At 35.5% G+C, this 23,094-nt stretch overlaps 1 protein-coding gene across 5 annotated transcripts; it reads right to left on the reverse strand.

Moving 5' to 3' along the window:
• Positions 1-18,815: 18,815 nt before the first annotated feature.
• LOC139862213 (uncharacterized) lies at positions 18,816-23,074 on the reverse strand. Of its 5 annotated transcripts, none has more exons than XM_071850779.1 (6): positions 22,664-23,074; positions 21,922-22,025; positions 21,208-21,321; positions 20,727-20,810; positions 20,402-20,474; positions 18,816-19,016 (listed from the first exon to the last, which is right to left on the reverse strand). In XM_071850779.1, exons 1-5 carry the CDS (start codon positions 22,950-22,952, stop codon positions 20,418-20,420), a joined length of 648 nt encoding a protein of 215 aa, XP_071706880.1. In that variant the 5' UTR covers positions 22,953-23,074; the 3' UTR covers positions 18,816-19,016; positions 20,402-20,417. The 5 variants fall into 5 exon arrangements, with proteins under 5 accessions (XP_071706880.1, XP_071706879.1, XP_071706882.1 ...); XM_071850778.1 differs by lacking the exon at positions 18,816-19,016 and adding an exon at positions 19,035-19,138; XM_071850781.1 differs by lacking the exon at positions 18,816-19,016 and adding an exon at positions 19,167-19,240.
• Positions 23,075-23,094: the final 20 nt, after the last annotated feature.

A 23,094-nucleotide genomic window follows, 5' to 3' on the forward strand; every position in this document is an offset into this window, starting at 1 on the left:
TATAATTCTGCTCGTGAATCTTCAATTGTCGTGACGCGTATGCAATAACTTTCTTTCGTTGCATCAAAACACAACCAAAGCCCTGACGTGAAGCATCACAATAAACAACAAAATCATCATTACCCTCAGGTAGTGACAATATCAGATCGGTAATCAACTTCTTCTTCAAAATTTGAAAAGCAGTCTCTTGTTCATCCTTCCACTCATACTTTTTCCCCTTGTGCGTTAAAGCAGTCAGAGGTTTCGCGATACGAGAGAAATCTTGAATGAACCTTCTATAGTAGCCAGCCAACCCTAGAAACTGACGAATCTAAGTAGGAGTTTTCGGAATTTCCCACTTTTCAATCGCCTCAATCTTAACAGGATCAACTTGTATTCCCTGTTTACTAACAATATGACCAAGGAATTGAACTTCTCTTAACTAGAAAGCACACTTAGAGAACTTAGCGTACAACTCTTCTTTCCTAAACAGATCAAGCACTAACTTCAAATGTTCTTCGTGCTCTTCATCATTCTTAGAATAAATAAGGACGTCATCGATGAAAACAATAACAAATTTGTCCAGATAGGGTCTACACACAAGGTTCATGAGGTCCATGAACACATCAGGTGCATTTGTCAATCCGAACGGCATAACAAGAAATTCAAAGTGACCGTAACGGGTGCGAAAAGCAGTTTTCGGAACATCAGTATCTTTAACCCGCAGTTGAAGATATCCGGAACGAAGGTCGATCTTAGAATAAATGGACGAACCTTGAAGCTGATCGAACAGATCATCAAATCTCGAAAAGGGTAACGGTTTTTAACTGTAAGCTTGTTCAAATCACGATAATCAATGCACAATCAGAACGAACCATCTTTCTTCTTAATAAACAAAACATGAGCTCCCCAAGAGGACGAACTAGGATGAATGAAATATAGTTGCAACCAATGAAAGAAGAAATATATGGAGTAGTCACATCGGTGGCATAGATATTTAAGGCAATTCTCTCGAAGGAGATAATGAGGATCATGGACTTCAAAGAAAATTTTCATTACATTTCCGATCAGAAGACGTACGAAAGGTGTGAATTTTCAACGAGAGTAAACTTCCTTGTAAAATGAGCAAGGAAATCTAGGATTCATTCATATTCTTAAATTTATGTGCGGATGAAAAGAACGCGAATCATGGGTTATAAAGAATGGTCGACTCCAGGTGAGATGAATCTCCAAACTAATTTCGTACACCTCAAAGTATTGAATCCTAGGATTGGTGTTTACGAGGGTGTTGCGGTCGACAGCGAATATTGAGAGTAGAAACTTCTTAAGCGGTCTAGTGTAATATATATCCATGATACCCGCTATAACAACAGTTGGGGTAGAAACCCACCTAGCGCGTTTCTACACTAGGGTGACCACCGAGTTCATCCATATTCTTAAATTTATGTGCGGATGAAAAGAACGCGAATCATGGGTTATAAAGAATGGTCGACTCCAGGTGAGATGAATCTCCAAACTAATTTCGTACACCTCAAAGTATTGAATCCTAGGATTGGTGTTTACGAGGGTGTTGCGGTCGACAGCGAATATTAAGAGTAGAAACTTCTCAAGCGGTCTAGTGTAATATATATCCATGATACCCGCTATAACAACAGTTGGGGTAGAAACCCACCTAGCGCGTTTCTACAATAGGGTGACCACCGAGTGTACCCCAGAAAATTGATTTATCGGTCCGCATTTCGGTCATGTCCAACCATAAGAGGGAAAATTCTATGAGAGCAAAGACTTTCCAACAAATTTAATAAAACCGGCATCCAAAGTGGTGTAAGAGTTTCTATCAATGAACTTAATGGTAGGTTTCATCCTTAAACGGAGGATGATAAGAACTGTGATCCAAACATTCTGTAGAGTAATGCGAAAATTTGATAAAATCAATCAAAGGAGTTTTGAAAAAGCTTTAAACGTTTGATGTGACAACATAAACGGAACGAAGTTCTTAGTAAATTTAGAAGTATGTACAACGTGTACCATTTTATATAAAACAAATTGACTTAGTCAAACAGCTCAATGAGTGGTTTTAAAATAATTTTGAAGGTATGATTTAGTATATACTAGCCAAAATAGGTAAGGGTAAATTTATTCATTTGAAATCATACATACATGTATGATTTTATAAATTGTATACATGACAAAATATTTCATTACTTCTATTCACCCATAAATCCCGTGAGAACCGCCCAATTAAACAAATGTGTAAACTCTCGATGATAAACAGAGTATCTGTATTTCAGAGGTTACAAGTTGAAGTAAGATCGTGGAAGATCGAGTAAAGGACTTGAATCGTCGTGCGACATTTGACCAACAAATGTTACGAGGCCATGAAAACTAATGAGTTAAATGTTGTTTTGACTATTATCAGGACATAAGTCCTTGGGCCAAAACTGTTCCCGAGCGAAGCTGTTGCTAACAAGCGAGTTATGGAGGATAGGGCATAAGATAGATAATCTGGTTAAAACGAGCTTCTCGTATATCAACAAGTAAGATAATGAATATCTTCCCTACCCATGTAATACATCGAAATTTCTGAATGAGTAGTGTAAAAATTTTCTTTGACTCGCTTTCTATTCCTCATGTCGCAATATTGGGACTTCTTTATGAATTAACGTAATATAATCACGTTGGCCTGACGCCATTATATTTCATTAATTCGTAGTTCCATTCTAATAGCACTACATGAGGTCAGGACACGCGATCAACCTCGGATTTCCACACAATTTCTCTAAAACATTTTCTTAAACAGTGTGCTAAGGATAGCACAAGAGACAAAACATCATAAGTAACAAATAGGAGTAACGATGACATAGAAATGTCTTCGAAGTGCCAAAAATCTCTAAAAGTCAAGAATGACGTCTTCCGGTTCAAAAACCAAAGCACATAGGCACAACGGCACAAAGGTACGTAATATAACAAGAATGTTATATACCTAAACATAATAGCGGACATTGAAATGCTGAGCATTTAGAAGTCAAGAATGACATCTCGCGTAAGATAACTCAAACATTATATATACATAACCATAATAGATGACATAGAAATGTCGAGAATTTCAGAAGTCAAGAATGACACCCCTCGGTTTCACTACCCGAGGTGTTCTTATAAGGATAAGTTCGCACGAGTCGGAGACTACGTTTAAATTGGAATGGGAGTTCCTCCCGAATTCAAAACATAATAGGGATGCATGTATGATAGCAATATACATACCAATACGATACAAATAATCACATATAATAATACATTATAGGCCGGGCTGTAGACTAGACTCACTAATGCACCCTATCGACTCGGGTAACGACATCAATGCAGCCTAATTCCCTACAACCAACGCTCTGATACCAACTGTGATGTCCCCGTCAAAACACTTAACGGCTCTGTCACTTGGTCCCACAGCTTGATCATAACTCTATATGAATTTAATAAATAACCTTGCATTCTTTATTTAAAAATGATTTCCTATAAAGGAAACCTACCAAAATGTGTAAGTTTAGAAAAATCGTACATTATTACTTAACCAAAAGTTGACCAAAACAAAGTCAACAACATCCACTATTAAATGTATCAAAATAGAATGCAAGTTAATATTTAACGAAAGCTGCCATCATAAATATGCAGACTTTCTAAGCACAGCGAAAGCAATCAATCATGAACCTGAGAATAAAACATGCGAGTAACTGTCAACAAAAATGTTGAGTGAATTATAGGTTTAATATTGCAAACAATATTCAAATTTAAACCATAAAAATTTATGTTTGAAAACATAAAAACTCCCTTTTTGGACCACTAAATTATATGTTAGAAAACATATAAAAACATTATTCCATTTTCCGTGAGCCACCTGGTAACCACTTAACCATTTATTTACCCTTGCCAAACACAATAAATAATATACACCGAAAAAGTGTATCTAAAACAAAATACGAAGTACTAAACATTCTGATTATAAATTGCTAGCGCGACTAGCTCGAAATGGGGTTGTCAAACCCGATAGATCTATCCGTAGGATTCGCGTTCACCAGTAGAAACCAGTAATTACAGTTACCAGACTAGGGAATATTTTTGTTCAACTTACAATGAATAATTTAAATCAACTTCCACTTGTGTCCAAAATATAAAATAAATTGCATGTATTCTCATCCCAAAAGATTTAAAATGGAAAAATGGGACTATAACTCACCTTAATAGTAATGAAGTAACCAACACAATTAAGTGAACAGCAAATTTAGTACAGTGATCAGGAATTATCACAGCGCCGACCTATAAATAAAGCAGGTCGATATAAATAACTAACTTATGTCAAGTCTTAGTATGATAGCTATTGTACATGTTGCAAATAGTCATAGAACAATACTCAATATGCATCGGTTTGATCGGAACAGCTTACGGACACACACATTCTATTTTTAGAAAGTTTCTATTTTTAGCAGGTTTCCATTTTTTGGAAAGTTTCTATTTTTGAAAAGTTTCTATTTTTGAAAAGTTTCTATTTTTGGAAAGTTTCTATTTTTGGAAAGTTTCCAAATTTAGAAAGTTGCTATTTTAGGAAGGTTTATAAGTTAGAAAAGTTTCCTTAATTAGAAAGTCAACAAAAGTCAACTGAAAGTCAAAGTCAACCGAAAGTCAACTAAAAGTCAACCTTGGTCAAACCTAGTCAATGTAAATTTTAAAAGTGTAAGTTATAATAATAATATAAGTTATAATGTATATTAAAGTTAAATATGTCTAATTATGTCATAACATAAGTTTAATTAAATTAAAATGATTTATTAAAGTTAATATAAGTTTAAATGATATAATTAATATAACATAAGTATTTAATTAATTAATTAAATATTAGTCATAATATAAGTATTATTAATTAATAATGAATTATTAATCATATCATAAGTTTCTAATTATAATTATTAAATCATAAGTATTTAATAATTAAATTATAATTAAATAATAACTAAGCCTTATAATAATTAAATAATTAATTAATCCTTATTATAAGTCTTGTTATAATAATCTCATAATATAAGTTTAATACTTATCATAAGTATTTTCCATTAATAATGAAGTATTATTAATCATGTGTTTAATTAAAATGTTAATTAAATCATAAGTATAAATTAAATGATATAATAAATATATCATAAGTTGTAAATAATAATAATTACTTTTTTTACCATAAGTAATTAAATGATAATGAAATCCATTATTTATATCATAAGTTTAATAATTAGCCACAAGTTTTAAATCAAAAGCTCATCGGGTCGTATTCTGAGCCCCGGGTGTCGGTTTTCGGCGAGCCTTACATATATCTCCGCCTAATCAAACCACCCGACACTTTGGTACACTCAAGAACACCCCAAGAACAGTCTACAAGTCATGATGTACAGCCATTACACTACTTGGAACTTCAATTCAATCAAAAACGTGTTTTAGACGTAATGGGTGATTCGTGGCTCGGATTGAGATGACCCGAACATGAAAGTTCGCCCCACCATCAGTCCTAACACACTAACACACCCTAAAGTCACCAAATATGGTCACAAAGTCGGACCAAACCTGGTTCATACCAAAATCACAATTCAATCTTAATAAAATACCATTTTGATCATATCTAGGGTTCCGGGAATCGAAACGACATGAATCCGGAGTCTAAAATTAATGTCTTAATGAGAGGAACTCATCTAGATACTTTATTTTAACTTTTATATCAGTCACAAAGTCAGAAACACACGAAAAAGCTACTGTGCCAATAATATCAAACCGAAAACAAGTGATTATGAGTAATTCTATGCATACAAACATCATTACAACAATCAACAATCATCATACTACTAATAAATCATCAAAATACAGAAAAGTAATGAAAAATTAAAAGTTCTAGGGTTAGGTTTTATACCCTAATCAAGAAACAATTGGTATGATCGCGTAGAGAACGGAACAAGGAATGCGTTGGTGTTAAACAATTGATGATCCAAGCTATAAAATTGTTGAAGATTGATGGTGTTGGGGAGGTGGATGGCGACGGCCAAATGGGGAGGGAGAGAGGAGAGCACCACAAAAATAGAATTAGGTTTTGATGACTTAATTTTGAAAATGAGAAATATGATAATATAATGCAAAGTGTAAAGGGGTATCCCCTCCCCCTTCGATTCGGCCGAAATTGGGATGGGGTGGGCCCCATGGTGGGCCATCTCACTTAAATGTAAATTCCTTGTGGCCTGAAAGCCCGAACGAGTCCCGAAACGCGAAAACGCACTTACGCGATTAAAAATCCGGAGAGATAACAAATACGCGACGAAAAATATATATAAATACTATATATAATCATATGACAAAAAAATATCATATTTAAAATAATTAGGATTTAAAAATCCCAAAAGCTTGACCGTTGGTTTGAAAACCGAAAAGATTCGCCGGATAGAAATTCGCGACACGTAGAAACGTACAATTTAAAATATGAATACAAATATTCATTTAACACATAATAATTAATATATTATTACTAAAATAATAATATAGATCATAGAAATGACGTGGCACGAATAACAATTAACGGACGTTAAATAATTAACGGTAAAAGATAACGGAAAACGTAGGGTCGTTACAGTGGGATTCGATTTTCCAGTCGATTTCGGGCAGAGGATAGTAATCCTTGGGACAGGCTTTGTTGATGTTGGTGAAATCAACACACATTCTCCATCCTCCATCTGATTTTTTCACCATCACAGGATTAGCAACCCATGAAGGGTATTTTGCTTCACGAATTATTCCTGCTTTTAACAAACCTTCTACTTCTTCACAAGCTGCTTCGTCCCTCTCTGGTGCTAAATTTCGGTTTTTCTGATGCACTGGTTCGAGGTGTTTATGTTCATTGAGCCGGTGCTCCGTTACGAAGGGCGACCCTTGCACGTTGATGGTTCGTGGTATCCCAGTCATGTCACTATTCTCCCAAGCAAATACATCCACATTGGCTTGAAGTAACTTCCGGAGCTTTTGATTGGTGGATGCTGGTAAGTTTTTCCCTATGCTGATCTGTTGATCTTGAAACATCGGGTTTACTGATATCTTTTTTACTTGGGGATCTTCCTCCGAGGCTTCCAGGATACACTCGGTTGGCTCCTTCATTGTTTCCTTTATGGCTAAGATTACCTTGTTTCTATCATATGTTGATGCGAGGGTGCCGATTCCTTCGTGGATATGGAATTTGACCATTTGATGGACCGTGGATACGATTATGCCCATCTTTTTCATAGCTACCCTCCCAAGCAGGATGTTATGTGGGGAGTTTACTCGAACTACCATGAAATCAAGGGTTTCTGTTCTTGTCAGTGGTGGTTCCCCTATGGTGAAGTCAAGATCAATTTCTTCGATGGGCCAACATCTTTCTCCGGAGAACCCAACCAAGGGTACTCTTGGGGCACCTAACCGTGCTCTGATAGCGGGACTTAACCTTTCGAAGCAATGTTTGTACATTACGTCACAAGCACTTCCACTGTCGAGGTATATCCTTCGTACCTCTCTGTTAAAGATCTTTCCGTTTATGGTGACCGGTAGGTCTGAAGGACATATGGTATCGAGAGCTGGGAATGACACTTCGATCCATTCTCTGGTGATATGGCATCTCTCTCTTTTCTTGTAGGACTGGTATGAATCTATGGCTAGGATTGCATTTTCTGCTTCTTGCCTCGTATCCTCCATTTTCTTTACATGTATCCTCTCTTTCTTAGGTTCCCGAATTCCCTTTATGAGATGGGACAGCTTACCCGAACTTACAGCCTCCTCGATGGCTATTTTGAGGTTGAAACATTCGTCCGTATCATGCCCAAAATCATTGTGGAAGTCACAAAATTTGGTCATGTCCCTATTTCTTCCTCTGTTGGACATTTTTCCCGAGGCTTTGAACTTGTTGGCAGCTTTTTCTGTTGCTAGGATTTCCTTAGGAGTTTTCATTAACGCTCCCAAGATCCCAGCTCCGGTTTCCCTTCGATAAGGGTGGAACCTCCCCCTATCCTCCTTCCTACCATGTCTGTCTTCCCTTTTTTCCGACTTCTCCTTTCGTTTACTCATGGAAGTGTCGTCTAGGACGAAGTTACCCGCTGTCTCCTTAGCATCCAACCATACATATGCCTTTTCTAACAAATCTTCGTAAGTGTTCGGTAAGTCTCGGCTAAGGTGTTCAATGAGAGGCCTGACCCTAGATCCGTAGAGTAACCCAGAAATTCTTTGGGATTCTGGTAGGTTAGGAATTTGCTGTGTTTCGTTGGTATACCTAGCGAGAAAGGCTCTAGATCCTTCGCTATCCTTTTGCTTTATCCCATGGGCAGCCACATGATTCTTCTTGTGTCATTTTTGCTGACTAAACTTAGACCTAAATTGTCGTTTTAGGTCGTCGAAGCTAGCTACGGAGTCTTTTGGTAGGGAGTCAAACTAAACCCTAGCATCTCCCTTTAACATGTAAGAGAATGCATGGCATGCTACGGGTATGTCCCATTTGACCATTCGTGCTGCCCCCTCGAATATATTAAGGAAATCATCTGGATCATCTTTTCCTTCGTAATAAATTAGATGCGAAGGTATCTTCATCCCATCGGGGAATGCACAGTTTTGGATGTAGGGCACAAACGGAGTTTTTTGGTTTATCCAGAAGTTGTTGTTGGATGTGTTCGAGGGTGGTACTTGGTGGCCTTGGGTGTAACATATTCCCCCTGGGTTAGAAGGATATATCCAGGTAGTGGTCAGCTGTTGCGGTGGTTGGTTCCAACTTTGGAAATAGGCGTGTTGGTCACTGGTGGTACTGAAGCATTTGGTTGGCTGCCTGCAGGGGTTACCTCTACACATGGTATGTTTGGGGTGATATGGGGATTTCCTTGGCCCTACATATATTGGTTGGGTTGTCCGAAGCTACCCCAACTCGGGTGAGGTGGTGGTATATGTATATTTGGCGCTTGGGGTGTTAAGGACACAGTCGGAGCTGTTGTGTTACAAGTGTAGAGGGGTGCTGTAGGTATAGTTAGGGTTACCTGAGAAATATTGGGAGTTTCCCCAGCACGAGTCACAGTTTCGGCCGACGAGTTTGCTGGTGGGATCCTAGGTTGTGAAGTTTGATTCGGACGCTCCATCTCTATCTCCTCATCATACTCCTCACTTTCGTATGTTAGCATCCTTCTACTTTGTAAGACTCCTGTGTCCCTTAGGTTCTTTATCACCGATCTGATATGATCATAATTATTCAAGACAAAGTTTTTGTCTATTAACGGTGGTGGCTCTGCGGAATGGGAGCCATGGAGGTTCGTCGAGACGAGTATAGCCGGAGTGGCGGGTGACCTGGTTAAGGTTCCCACAGTTGAGAACTCTAGTTGTGTTGAATCTGAGGCTTGTGTAATTCTGGGTGGCGTGAAGCCTGGAGGTATGTGACTTGAGTCTGCCATTGCGTCGGTTCTTGCTCAACAAAATGAATAAGATGTGAGTCCCACGGATGGCGCCAATTGTTTGTACAATAACCGGCGATTAGTATGAGTATGGAGACATGCAAGTCACAGAGATTGGAATTGAGTGATTATGGTTTTGATTATGTTCGCTGGCAATTCCTCGAAGGTAACAGTCAGGAGACTGTTTTACGCCACCGAAGCCAATGGTATAACATGATTGTGTTATTATGTGTGTATGGATTGAATGTGGAATGTTTCCTACATTCTATACCATTTATAAGTGAAATGGAACGGCTTTCCATACCAGTTCGCTAGTTCCCAATGATTTTGGATCACTAGTTGACTTTCCCTTTTGGTGAACCTGCAAAGGAAAGTGAGCTTGTCCCCTTTCCTTTGTGGTATAGGCGTGCACCGAGCTAGGAATAGTTTTACTAGTCTTGACATTGTAATTGACCGAGGTTTTATGGGCTCTAAGCTCACTGTTGTTGCTCTGATTTCATGACCTCGTTCACTGTAGCTGGAGTTTCCTTCGTTCCATATATTGTAGCCATATCCTCCGAAGCAAACTTTGAAGCTGATAATCGTGCCGCAGGTGGGGTACACTATCAGATAGTTATAAGGTAGTAAGCATTTTTTTTTTCTCATCTGATGTCATTGAAGGTTCCATCTCGATGCAATTGCTATTGTTTTGTTGTTGTTAGGTTTCAATGTCATCGAAAAATAGGAAGAAAAGGGTACGGGAAAGTGAATGTTCTTCAATGGATTCAACTTCGCTTACTCGCACGCAGGATGCTATAAGAAAAGCTATGTTGCGAAATCGAGGTTGTACTTTTTTATTATTTTTGGTGTTATTTTTGTAATATTATGGTGACTTGCCTTGATTTTCAATTTTTTTTAATTTGCAGGTATTGATCAGGCTTCTTCTTCATATGCTGCTAACAGCTTTCTGCCTCATGATTTGCAACCCAAATTGCAAGATGATGGTCAGTGTTGCCTTTTTTCTTCTCTTTTTATGTTACGATTCGTCGTTATTTGTTGAATGTATTTTTATTATTGTAATTATTAGGTGTTTCCTCATTTTATCGTGACGTTGGGGATTGTTCATATGTTTGTGTTCATTGTGGTGCATTGTTTTGGTATGAGGAAAGGTTGAAATCATATTTTTCTGATCGTAGGGTTCATTATCATAAATGTTGTCTTGACGGTAGAGTTATGCCTCCGACTGACCCTGGACTGCCTGAGGAAATTAAAAGTCTGTTTCAAGAACGTCAGTTTATGGAAAATGTTAGGGCTTATAATCAAATGTTCAGTATGACCTCTTTTGGTGCACGTATAGACGATTCTATTAACAATGGAACTGGGCCATATGTGTTTAAGATATCGGGTCAGATTTACCACTGGATTGGATCGTTGTGTCCTCCCGAAGGTTGTATGCCTAGATTTCTTCAGCTGTATATTTATGATACGGAACATGAGGTCTACAATAGGATGTCTCACTTCGGTAGCACTGAATCTGATAGGTTGTCTTCTGACGTGGTGGCCAGATTAATAGTTTTGTTGGATACGCATAACAAATTAGTTAAGTTATTTAGGACAGCTAGGGAGAAATGCATAGAGGTTAGTTTGTCGTCTTTTAGAGTTTTTTTTTTTTTATTTTTTTTCATAATCGAATTTAGCTAACGTTCTTCCGCCGCATCGCGAGGGCGCCACAACTAGTTAAGACTATTTGTATAAATAGTATTTCCGTATTCAGATAACCTGATATCCATATCCAAAATGTTGGGTATCTTAAGTTGAACATCCGGAATTTCGAATAAGATATTGATTAGTGAAATCGACTATCCAAAATTTTGAATGGGAGATTATCTAAAGATAATGTAGACATGTACTACACATGATTATTTATGATTATTGTAATAATATATAATATATAATATATAATGTAATGTAATGATTAATAACGAATGATTAAATAATGTAAAATTAAGCAAAATAATGACATTATCAGGCTCGCCAATTGACTAACATGTTGGTCTTCATCGGTCTGGTACCCAAAAGATCTCAAAATCCAATGACTTAGTTAACAAGCAACCATCTAAATATATATTATAAATTAATCACTATCACTATTAAGTTAAACTAATCAATAAGTTATCTACTCCTTGTGTGGTGTTATTTCGTACTACATCTCCATTTGTCGCGCTCCTCCTTGTGCCGATGCTTTTTCTTCGAGGCACTGCTACTTTTCCGAGTCTATTATCGTAGTACTTTGTTTCCACTTTTGGTTACTGCTCGTGGGTTTTCAATGATGCTTTTCCGGCATCTATTAATAAGTTTCAACCCTTGGCGATGACATTTCAAGCACAAGCCGGGTATATATACTCATCGAGTTTTGCTTTCTGGTGGAACAAGGGTATGCCTTATGCTTTGTGATTTGTTAGATGTAGTTTTGAAGATTCCTAGTTAAGGTTGGTTATGGTTTGCGATGGCTATTGTTAGATGGTTGCAATCGGCTCGAGGTTGTTTCGGATCTTTGATGAAGTTTGGGCGTTGGCTTAGGTAGTTAGGTAGGGTATGTATCGAGGGAGTTTTCAATTTTCAGTTAATGTTTCACGTATTAGTTCTTCAGTTGGTTTGTAGTTTGCAAGGTGATGAATTTGTACGTAGGTCTACTTTCAAGGTGATGAATTTGTTAGTTAGGTACGAGCCTTATAGTCTTCTCTTTTGTGTATTTGTTTGGGGTTTTTCATCGGTGCACTTAGTTTAAGCATGCGTTATTTTTGTCAAGAATGTATATAAAATAAATAAATCATTATCCAATAAATACGTTAGAAAGAGAAAGTGAATATTTAACCAACATTCTGATGTGAGGCCGGCGTCTAACCTCAACAACAATTACCGAAATGATTCTTTCGGTCTTTAGAAGTGTAGAAACCTCCTCGTGTTTCTTACTCATACCGTTATTTTTTCGATTTTATTTTAAAATATACCAAATTAATTATTCTCTTTTTTTTTTAAATGTGTTGGAAAAAATAGAAATAATAATCTGATGAGTCAAAAGTATTTTGCAGATTTTAGAGTCTGGAGATTTAGAGTCTGAAGTTGCAGACTCTGGAATTACTGGAGTAAACGTATGAAGATTTCTTGAAGCCAAAGTCATAGAATATTCTGGAGATATGTTTTTTACTTAAGAAGATTTGTTTTGAAGATTTGATTTTATCTCCAGAGTTGACTTCCTAATTAATAGTTTATTTGATGTATTTTAGTTTATCTTTTCCACTTTTATTGGTAAGTAGTTATGGAAACTAAATTTCCAGATTTGATTTTTACATGTATAAATAGGGGCGTATGTTTTCTTATGAACTTGCACTTTGCACGATCAATATTATCAGTCTTTCATTCTATTATCGTGTTCTCTCATTTTCTGCACTTTAATTCTTATTTATTATATAAAGTGAGAGTCTGGTGTTCATAGTCCTATTACTGTGAACTAATAAAAGGCAAACTCACACACGCACCTAATACTAACACGAATATTTACACCACGAAATGTCCTAAACAGGACTCGAACCCTCAACCTTAAGGTTGTAAGGGTGACCTCGATACCGCCAAGCCATTGGCTCTTTGGTAATTATCCTCTTCTATAAATATATAAATACAATGAGGTAAAGTTGTTTTGTGCTTCTAATATATGCATATGATACAAAAATATATGTAAAAAGTAATAGATAAAATTGTAAAACTGACAAAAAATACAATGTCAACCCGTACTTGATGAGTAAATTCGAAACCTGACACTTTTGGGTCGAGTTCGAGTCCGAGTATTTGGGTCTTGGGCCGGGTATGAGGATAGTTAAAAAAAATTCCGGGTTCGAGTTTGGGGATGTGTTTAGATACACACCCGCATACCCGACCTGTATATCCGGCTCATATACTCGTATTCCCGACCTGAAAGGGATTTTAATTTATTTAATAACTATAACAAAATTTAATAATAATAATAATAATAATATAAGCTACAATGTGGTATATGGGGATCCCGTTTACCAGTGAGAAAACCAAATAACCTGACGGTTAGTAAATAAATTGGTACCCGACGAGTATGAAACCGGGTTTGGGACAAGGTTTTCTAACCGGTTCGGGTCTGGAATTACCTAAACCCGACCGAAACTCAACCCGATGTCATCCCCATATTCAATCCACACACATTTAAAATCTTCGTAATTTAAAAGTTCTCGTAATTCTATACTCCGTACTTTTTTTAGTCTCGTTACAACTTTTATACAAACATATATGTATATATAAAAGTTTTTTAATGTGCCTCACATTACACACTTTAACGTGTATATTAAGAAGGAAATTTAAAAATTCAAAATAGTACACCTTAATATTTTTATTTAATATTTATTTTAAATTTAATATTTTCCTTTTTATGCGTGTTGATTATAACTAGAAACGAAAACGGTCGCGCGTTGCTGCGGCTCTGGTCGTTGTGTTTTGGTGACGTAGTGTGAGGTGAATTGTAGGCTGAGGTTCTTGGAAGACCGTTATTTTTGGTGAGTAGAGAAAATGAATTGCGCGTTGCTGCGAAAAACGATTTTGCATACCTTAATTATCTTTTCAATAGTAGATATGAACCTTGCATTGGAGTTGGAAATCATTTGTAACATGTATGATTCCACTATATACATTAAATATTGTTTCGATAGTTTATAATTGCAATACGAATATCAAAATTTGCACAATGTTTTTATTTAGCGACAACTCTAAAGGTTGTCATTAGAATTTTAATATATATGATTGAAGTTATGAGAAATATGAAAAATAAAAAGTAAAAAAAAAAATCATTGGTGATAAGAACAAAAAATGCGTGTTAGTAATTTAGTAAAAGGAAGGAAAAATCACTTAATATTAAAGAAGAAAAAAACAGTAACTTAATTTGCAAATGGGGGAAAAATAATAATCTAAAACCTAGTGTGAAAAGAATCTCTAAACTACAATCTTAAACAACTAAAACTACATAATCTGAGGTGGTCTTTAGTATATAGAAGAATAATAAAATAATAATAATAAAATAATAATAATAATAATAATAATAATAATAATAATAATAATAATAATAATAAAATAATAATAATAATAATAATAATAATAATCTAAAACCTATAATCTGAGGTGGTCTTTAGTATATAGGATAATAATCTAAAACCTAGTGTGAAAAGAATCTCTAAACTACAATCTTAAACAACTAAAATTACATAATCTGAGGTGGTTTTTAGTATATAGGATAATAATAATAATAATTTCTGATATTTAAAAGAAATTTAGTTCATTAGATTTTTTTTAACATTCACAATATAGACACATTTTATCAAAACCTTTGCACTTCTCTCGTTTTATTACAAGCATCGATTTAATTATTTGATTAATCGGAAAAAACTTAATCGATAAAGTTAAAACTCGATTGCTAGAAATTGTAGTTTTGGGATTTATAAAACTATGTGTAATGTGTCTAGCCAAAATAACCGTGTTAAGCAAAGTGAATTCAATTCGTTCCAAACCATGTTATTAACTCTCATGAAAGTATACTCTTATTTTTTTTTAACGGCAAAAGTAGAATATATTATAACACGCTCCCTAGCAAGGCGCTATAGGAGAAAAAGAAGATATTATAATGGGTTATAGAGCTATGAGTTCCAATGTGAAACTAAATGACCTCTATGAAAGTATACTCTTGATACTTTGATTGAGATGTATGCATTATTGTATACATATCTTTAAAAAAATATGAGAATTTTTTATATTGATATTGATATTGATATTTATAATTATATGTAGATTAGTATGAATAATAATAATAATAATAATAATTAGTATAACAGATCGGAATGCACTGAATTAGGTTAATTATGATGTTGGATGTATCAAAAAAAAGTAGACAAGATCTAGTCAAGCCATTGGCAGGTTGACCTTTTAATCCTTGCAGTTTTGACTTCTAATTATCATCATCATTTATCTTCTCATGTGAAAAACACAATCAAATTAGTGGTAATCTTTTTTTCCCTTGAATTCACCCATGTGATCGATCATAATCTACCATAAAGTAAAATCTAATCTAATGATCCGTTAAATCATCATAATAAATGTTTCCAAAGATAAGTAAACAAAATCTTAATCATTCTGTAGATAGTTGTTAACTGGTGATATATTTAGCTAAAAGTTTTTAACAATCGTCATTATCATTTACATTGACAATTTAACATGTTTTACTATGTATAATTTGCAATTACAATTGCAAGCTTACATTATAACATATATACGGAGTATAAAATACAATAATACAACTACAATAGCTACGTGGCAACATGTAAAACTCTCACAAAAGGAGACAAAGGTAGTCACACAAGGATTGTCGTTTGATTCTCTATTTTTATGCCATTGCCATGGTATTAACCGTGTACATCCAATTCCCCAATACTTATTTCAAAGTTATTGTACTACTTTGACAACACTTGTGGCTAAATAAGCCTTTACATTCATCTATCTAATGTATATGCAACTTAGATTTCAAATGCAACATAGATAAATTAAGGAACTACGTAACATTATCAATGTTTTTCAAGTAAAAGTTTTGACTATATTATAATTTCAAAAGCATCATCAATTAGTAATAAGAAAGAGAGTGATTTAGATGTCCCTTAAAGTAAATATAATTGCAAAGATTTGGTACTATACATTCACTAAGCACATGCACATGGTCTTGATCATGCTCGTTCACAAAAAATCAAACCAAATAGATTGTTGCCATTTCTCTAAGTCAAGTTTAACATGGTATTTAAGTTATTATTTTGGTAGGCCTTCTTAGTTTACTTCAAATGAACACATTAGATTCTTACTTTGGCCCCCCAACATCCAACATCAAGATTGGGATTTAATCAAGCTTTCTTTATTATGCCTTTAGAGTTTTATATCAATTTTCTAAATGTTTAAATTAACAGCAAGCCCAACCGGCACACGGGTCAGACTGTTTGGGACTGATCACACAAAACTTAATCATGCTCACCTAGCAGTCCGTACGGACTTCGCTGGATCATCCATCCAGTACATGGGTTATACGTTATCTTTATAAGCAAATACTCTTAATTATTTACAACCTACTGGCTACTACATCATGTTTTAATTTGTTGTATTTACTTGTTTTACAAAAGGCCTATACTTGCAAGTTATTTTAAAATGCTTTCAAGTATCAAGGTCAATAAACCATGGCTAGAAATCTGGATTTGACACTTCACCGTTTGCTAAAATAAAAATGACCAAGTCGTTTAATCTTGATTATACAGGTATGATGCTGGCTGTTATTAATAGAGCAAATGCCTTTAATTCATTCAAAATGACATGGCATTTGAATTTGATGGAAATATTAGAATGTTAAATGTCAAATTAACGACTAGTTATTTAGGTGCTTCCCATCTGATTAACTTGATCTCCTGGCTAGCAAAGCTAACGCGTGAAACGTGGTGATTGGAGAGATAAGGGGACACAAAAAAAGCCATATAACCGCATAAGCCTGGGCAACTAAATTCACCCATCCTTTTGGGCCAGGGTTTCATAATTAGCATCAACAAGATATTAAAGACGCAAAAGTATTTATATTTATAGACTTCAATTTGAAGTTCAATTTAAGTACATATTCAACCGATCAGACCACGAATAATGGTGACGCTAATGTGGAATGGATGAGGGAATTTTTTTGGGTTATGCATGTGATGTGTTAAGTATGGAGTTGCAATGGGGAAGATTGTTGAGAGCGTTTGTGAGTGATGCGACAAAATATAATGGGAGTTCGGGTTAAAAACTGATGAAAAGGGTAAGAAAAGAACTAAAAAAAATAAAAAATCACAAACGCACCCGAAGTCTTATGTGTTCCTTTGACAAACGCGCAAACACAAACGCTTCATTACAGGCGTTTGTGGGGAATCACCGCGGGTTGGGTGAAGCACGGGTGCGCTATATGGTCTTAGTGCTTCATGAAAAGAAGCTAGGGGTGACATGGGAACTGCTAGGTCCAGAGCCCGAACACGAGATATGGGTCCCCTTCCCTAACAAGAAATAGTGACATATTATGCCAATTCCAATGGTGGACTGAAGAACTGAACTGGAAACTCGTTATCACATCATTCTCTGAAAGTAAACAAAGACCTAACGTTGCCAATGGCAAACTAAATAACTAAACATTTTTTTTTTTTAAAGGCAAGGCCCCAAAATAAAGTTGGTGAGGATTGAACCTGAGTCTCCTTTGGAGATCCTCAAGCACCCAACCACTCAACCACCCTAAACCATAAACTTCGATACCATAAACTTCGATGAACTTTGCTGTTGTCGTCGGCCCAATGACAAGCCAGTACCGTCGGTAGTGGTCTTACGCGCTACGGTGTGCCTTCCCCCAATCTTTTAACCAAATAAAACTCAGTGACCAAAGAAAGGCCTAACACAGAGCCTCTAGCAACCAATATTAACAAGTAAACAAGCCCAACGCCTAGCCAATGTGCACCTCATGAGTCATGCCTCTAATAGGAGCCAAACAAACAAGTCATATATCATGCATGCTCCCAAAAAAAAGCACTTAATTTATAAACCATGACTATCTCAAAACCATCTAAACCTGGCGTCCCTAACGACCCAAAATTTATAAACCATGAGTATCTCATAACCATCTAAACCTGGCGTCCCTAACGACCCAACCATGAGTAATTTATAGTCCGTAGTGAGAACCTCCAATTAGTAATCTGAGATTTGCAATGCCTAGATGAAGCAGCCATCCACTCAACAGAAAAAACGTACAACTTACCTAACAGAACACGGTTGCAACCACTCGTACAACTGCTCTGTAGTAGGAGCCTAATTTCACTTCCAGTTATCATTGTTTACATAATAGTTCGCTTTTACACTAGTCCTCATAGGTAAGATTGTTGTATCTCATAGTACAACATTAAAACCTGTTAGTGTTCTAATAATAAGACCTGATGATTCAACAATGGTTCATTCTTTCTGACAGAGTCATCAAGACAAGAACACCACCGAGTGCACAGTGATATGGCATGGTCTGTGTTGCAGTGGATCCTGACTCCATTCTTCAGGAAACTTGCATATAATAGCTTAGAGAAATTAAAAATTGTATGGTATGCACGTGGGTCGTATAGACTTTGTAAAGAATCAAAAGATACCCTTCTAGTACAGCTACAAATAAATGATGCTCATATAGACTTGATTTGTATAGTACTATTATCTATGAACGTAGTAGAACTTGTGTTGGGATACTTTTGCAATCAATGTAACACGACCACTTGAAATCAACATATAATTATAATTTATACATAGAACAGCCATAAATTGAATGTCACGAGCGAATGTGAAATAAACATGATGTAGATAGAATAACATTGAGAACACTTGATAAACAAGGTGATACCTAATTAGCCTTGACACAACCATTAGGTGTTTGGTTTGACCACCTTGTCTAATACTTTGAACAAGATCCGATCCCTGACTCGAGACTCGTTCCTGCAGATTCCCTAAAACGTCATTCTGACGGATGCATTTGCTAAGAAGTCTAGAAAGCAAGTCAACTGTTGACTTTCCTACAGCAGTACAGCAACAGTCTTTCAAAAAAGTCAACAAATACCCTACAATCCCACAATCGACACCATCGAAAATAGAGTGATTGATATTTATAACTCTGTTACCGTATGTCTTTTTATAACTCTGATACCATTTCTTTGAAGAGACTGTTCGCATCAAATGGTTAACAATCACACAAAAAACACAATAGTGGCCTGTTATGTATCTATATTCTTAACAGTTCCAAAGGTATTTAGTGCAGGAAATTTAAGTATTATAGAGAGAAGACAGACTGTCACCAGTTTAAGAAGAAAACCAGACAGCAATGTGTGATTCAAGTTTCAAACTGAACAGTCCAAAACTCCAAATTGAAACTGTACTCCTCAAGTGACAAGAGTTAGAGGTGGCAATTTTAATCCATCTATAAGATAAATAAATGGTTCGATTAGGTTATGTTTTGGGTAGATATTTATCAGTTTAAGCAACTCGAAAGTCACTCAAAGTGTTGGATTGTTTTACTCCTATATTGCATTCTTTCGATATGTTAGTTAGACCATTCCCAACGGTAAGCGTGCTAGACCGCCCTCTCCGATGGCATTGGTGCCGCCCTCGGCCACCCTCGTGTTTCTCTCTCCCTTTCCCCCTGGCATTTGTCATTCTCAAGCATAATTGAGAACGTGTATCTCTCCTATTTTTGCAATATTTACTTGTACCCACACCATAAACACTTGTACCTTAATTTATTCAATTAATTGTATGGTGTATATGATGTGGAGGAAGTACGTCATGGTTGGAAGTGGTGTGTGATGGGGAGGAAGTATGTAGAAAATGGAGAGAGAGTTGATGTGGCGCTGATGTGGCGGTCTGTCCTGGGGACGGAGAATGTCATGGTTGGGAATGATCTTATCAGTTCTTATTGCAATGACTTAACAATTAGTTATTTACAAATTGTCCACACCCATTTTGGCATGTAATACCATGACCTGTTTCGACATGTTCGGTTACCCAACCTGCCAGCCCAATATTTGCCACCTCTAAGAGTAACCTTATCAGTTATATCTACGTTTCTCATGAGTAAGTAGTAAGTACAAGTATTCATACAAAGCTAACATGTAGCTCTTAAATTTTCAGGAAGAAAACTAGTTTCGGAAATACATCTAAGAGGAGTACACCATATAAAATGTTTACTTTCGAGAGTTCAACAATGAGTTGCTAAGTATCGTATAGACAACTAAATACGGACAAAAAAATAAGCAGTAGCATAATAATTAAGAGAATAACATGTAAGAAAAAAGTAATGAGATGATAAATTCTCAATACCGACATACAGTGAAGAGACATGTATTACAGAAAGTACTTCATCCGCTCATCTCTCCTCATAGCATTGTATACAGCTTGGACCTGAAAAAGGCAGGAGTCACTATGTAGACAACATGATAACATCCCATCTTAACACCATCTATGCTATAGTGAACAACAAAAAAGGTGCAACTTGAATTGTGACATCAATGACCACAACAAACAATGTGTACTTTGTTTAAAGTAATTGGATGATACATTATTCACCTTTTTTTGAATTTACATAACATAACTGACTTAGATATCTAAAATTCGTTTTATATTTTGAAGTTCAACAATGAGATAGAGAAACACCTGCTCACTAGAAACAACTTGAATGGGTCCAATGTTCACTGAAACATACTTCCCCCCAGATGACATCTTCTGTTTCACCTGGCCCTGTTCCAAATTATATTAAGTTGGCTCAAGTCCAAATATTATGTTGACTTCAATAAGTAATGTACGGTCAGATTCCCAAACGGCTAGTTACGAAAGTTATGTGGACAAATCAGAACTCATAATTTCATTTTTCGGTAACGGGAATTTAAAGCCTGGAGCACAAGGACGGGAACTATTTTGAAAGTAGAATAGGCAAATCGGTAACATCTTTAGGTTTGATTCTGGATAAAAATATATTAGGATTTCACTAGTTTTTAAGTTATTCCAATCCAAAATAATACTAGTAAACACCTATATATAAAGCATCTGCCCAGTTATCTTGTTTACAATGCAATCATTTGCAATATTAAAAACAGCAATGAGCTAAGCTATCAGATATAACTAAAAAAAATTAGACCTGTGGAATTGGATATTGAAGGACTGACTCAACAGCAACTACCATAGCTTGCACGAAATCATCACCGCCGGTTCCAATCGCCGTAAACCCTCTTACTGTTGGATAAGTGTTAACCTATAGAAAAGAACATAAAACCCTCTTAACTCAAAAGGTAAACAAATATAACACATTGACTTACATACATACATACATACATACATACATACATACATACATACATACATACATACATACATACATACATACATACATACATACATACATACATACATACATACATACATACATACATACATACATACATACATACATACATACATACATACATACATACATACATACATACATACATACATACATACATACATACATACATACATACATACATACATACATACATACATACATACATACATACATACATACATACATACATACATACATACATACATACATACATACATACATACATACATACATACATACATACATACATACATACATACATACATACATACATACATACATACATACATACATACATACATACATACATACATACATACATACATACATACATACATACATACATACATACATACATACATACAGATACATAAACAACATTGGGGAATCGAAAGAGTAATCTCTCATCTGGAACATTGATTGCTAATAAATTTAGATGATAACTTGTGTTAAAAAAAAAACATTTACCTTCTGATCAAGAGTGAGCCATTCATCAGTCGAATCATCGGTGACCGTACCTCCAATAACCATATTTGTAGTTTGTCCAACTCTTCCTTCAGTCTTTGAAACTTCTGAACCAAACTCCTAACAGTTAGTCTAAGCATCTTAATCACAACTTAATACAAACTTTTTGTATCTCATACATTATCTCATTTTAGGGTTAAAGCTACAAATAGGCTATATACTTTTTCAAATGTCCCGATGTCGCCCATATACCCATTTGCGTCTCACTGTCGGCTATATACTTTCAAAAAGTGTACCAATGTCAACATTTCGTTAGGTTACCTGCTAAATTGGTAAGGTTAATTATTTAACAATTTTTTTTTCCATTTTATATGGCTACAAATAGGTCATATACTTCCGATGTAGGCTATATACTTTCAGTTTTTGTTCCGATATATCACCGACTCATGACTACTTAGAAACCACGTCATCAATTGTTTTCGTTGCAGGTAAAAAAAGTATAGTGGCTTATATTGGTACACTTTTTGAAAATATATAGCACACATTTTATCATTAACAATAAACAGCACACTTTTTTCCATTAAAACAACAATAACATCAAGTAAAGCATAATTCATACTAATAGGAGTATTAGCCATCTTAATAATGCAGATAATCCGTATTATTTCAATACCAGTCCAAAACTATCGAACAGTCATATAAACACAAGATAATAATTAATAAATCAATAATTAGGGCTCAGTACCTGAAATAACTTTGAGAACAGCTTCTTGAGGTGGTTCTAGGTCACTATCAACAGACGATGAAGCTAGGTTTTCATTATTATTATTACTATCATTATTGCAACATTTAACTCGATGAAAATGTATTCGTCTTCCTGCGCTAAGAATATGTTTAGTTTCCGTAGTGATTTTGCACCTGCACCTTGATGTTAGTTTCTTATTAGTAAAGGATAACGAAAAGTAGGGCAGATTGGGGGAAATTCGCCATGGTTCTGTTAGCATCACGGTTCGAAATGCTATCCTGCACGCCATTTTCTGATGCTTTGTTATTAACTTACAATACAATCAATCAATTTAATTAATTAGGTTTTTGAAATGTTTGAAGATATTTGTGAAAAAATTCTGGGGGTACGGATGGGGATGGAATGGGGGAAATTAACAGCAACTAGCGGTA

This window comes from Rutidosis leptorrhynchoides, chromosome 8, assembly GCF_046630445.1.
Source record: "Rutidosis leptorrhynchoides isolate AG116_Rl617_1_P2 chromosome 8, CSIRO_AGI_Rlap_v1, whole genome shotgun sequence".
Classification (NCBI taxonomy): Eukaryota; Viridiplantae; Streptophyta; class Magnoliopsida; order Asterales; family Asteraceae; genus Rutidosis; species Rutidosis leptorrhynchoides.